This window comes from Brachypodium distachyon, chromosome 4, assembly GCF_000005505.3.
Source record: "Brachypodium distachyon strain Bd21 chromosome 4, Brachypodium_distachyon_v3.0, whole genome shotgun sequence".
Lineage (NCBI taxonomy): Eukaryota > Viridiplantae > Streptophyta > Magnoliopsida > Poales > Poaceae > Brachypodium > Brachypodium distachyon.
In genome coordinates this window covers 29,139,235-29,140,954 of record NC_016134.3, presented here as the reverse complement: position 1 = coordinate 29,140,954, position 1,720 = coordinate 29,139,235, and the positions used below count along the sequence as shown (strand labels likewise).

The window sequence follows — 1,720 nt, the reverse complement described above, 5'->3', positions numbered from 1 at the left end:
ACGCCGGACGCCGGCGACTGCAGCGACAATCTGACTAGCCGTCTACTTGCCAAGCTCTGAAAATTCAGGTACGTGAGCACCTGATCTCCCTCAATTATAAGCCATGTCTAGTGTCTAGCGTAATCCCTAATGTTTTGATTGGTTTTTCTTTGTACTTTGATTGATTGATTGATCTAGGCCACGGAACGGTATTATGAGAAAAAGAAACGATCGTTAGATTAAGATAATGATGCAGCAAGGTTTTAAGTCACACGCTAAATCATTTTGCTGCAGCATTCTCCGGCCGCAATAGCGGCCGCCATATCTAACTTTATCTGTTATATAATGAAGAATTAATGCAAAATTAGGGATTAACGTTGATTTCGTGGCAATTGTCATAGCGTCGCACCGAGGCTTCCGTGCCGCTATAGCGGCCAAATCGCACGCTATTTATGGCACTTCAAGGCCACCCGTTAGACACAAGCAATCGGATTCTACTAATGCTAGTCTGTTGCAGTCTTGCGTTCAGAGAGAAATTAATTTAGATGAACTGCCTTGTGATAAGCCATTTTAAATGTGATGGTTACAAATGATATGTTATTTTTCGTTTTTTATGCTACTTTTGAACCGTACACGCTTGTTTTGAGATGGATTAAAATCGTAAAATACTGGACGAACCGATCGGCAAAATTTTCTGGCACATTACTTCGGGCCCTCCTCATTTGTGCCACCTGCTGCATCCGCCGGCACTTCCTCTGCACTACATCGAAGCGGCATGGCTGACGCCCGACTGGTGATCCCGCGGGGCCGGGGCAAATATTATCTAAAGCGTCTGCAGCCGCGATAACTAAGTTACGATCTAACAAATCATGAATTTACGATTTATACACCTCTAGAAAAAAAAAACTCTTTAGCAAGCATCAAGTGAGAAGCATGGTATTGTTAGCAACTGCGATTTGATGATTATCAAGTGAGCAATTTTCATTTTAATCTTACGGAAAAGCATGTCCAAAATTCACCGCAAGCAACAAGAATTATCTGGAACCCAACACACAGATGACAAAAATCCTTCTTCCTCTTCCACAAAATCCGAGCAATATGATTTCTTCCTTCCTTACTTTCTTTCCTGCAAGAAATTAAAGCGTGGGGGTTCTCCTTCTTCTTCTTCCCTTGCGAGAACGGGCGGCCTACGGATTAATTCCTCGCGAGCGCGGCGGCCGCCATGGCCGCCCGACCAGCGTCGGCGGCGACGAGCTCCAACTGGTCCTCGAGGTACTTGTGCAGTAGCAGCAGCGCCCCCGCCTCCCTCTCCGGCGGCGGCGGCGGCAGGGGCGAGGACCGGCCGCCGCCCAAGCAGCAGCCGGCACCCATCGCCGTGGCGTCCGTCTTCATCATCGTCCTACGGCGGTGGCGGAAGCGGACGACGGCGAGGGCGAGGGAGAGCGGCGGGAGCCAGAGGAGCGCGAGCGGCAGGGCGACCGGGAGCAGGCAGATCGCCACGGCCGCGCGCCGCCACGCCGCCACGGCGCGGCAGAGCCCCATGCATCTGATCTGACTAGGCTGGGCTCGATCTGGAGGGTGGAAGCAACCGCTATTGCTGCGCCGGCGCCGGCGAGGCTGCGATTGGATGGATGCTTCGGGAGTTTGGGGTTGCTCTGCTTCCGCCGGGGACAAGCAGAGGAAAGGGAGTCGTTTTCGTGGCCGCTCTGCTTCTTTATAACGAGACCCCTTTTTTATTCTG

At 51.3% G+C, this 1,720-nt stretch overlaps 1 protein-coding gene across 1 annotated transcript; it reads right to left on the bottom strand.

Annotated features, from left to right (window-relative positions):
- Positions 1–921: 921 nt before the first annotated feature.
- LOC112272318 lies at positions 922–1,720 on the bottom strand. Its single transcript, XM_024462749.1, has one exon. The coding sequence runs from the start codon at positions 1,519–1,521 to the stop codon at positions 1,174–1,176; it is 348 nt and encodes a 115-aa protein (XP_024318517.1). The 5' UTR covers positions 1,522–1,720; the 3' UTR covers positions 922–1,173.

Excerpts from the sequence above, each read along its gene's own strand:
- LOC112272318 (XM_024462749.1), bottom strand. The coding sequence starts at position 1,521 with ATGGGGCTCTGCCGCGCCGTGGCGGCGTGGCGGCGCGCGGCCGTGGCG.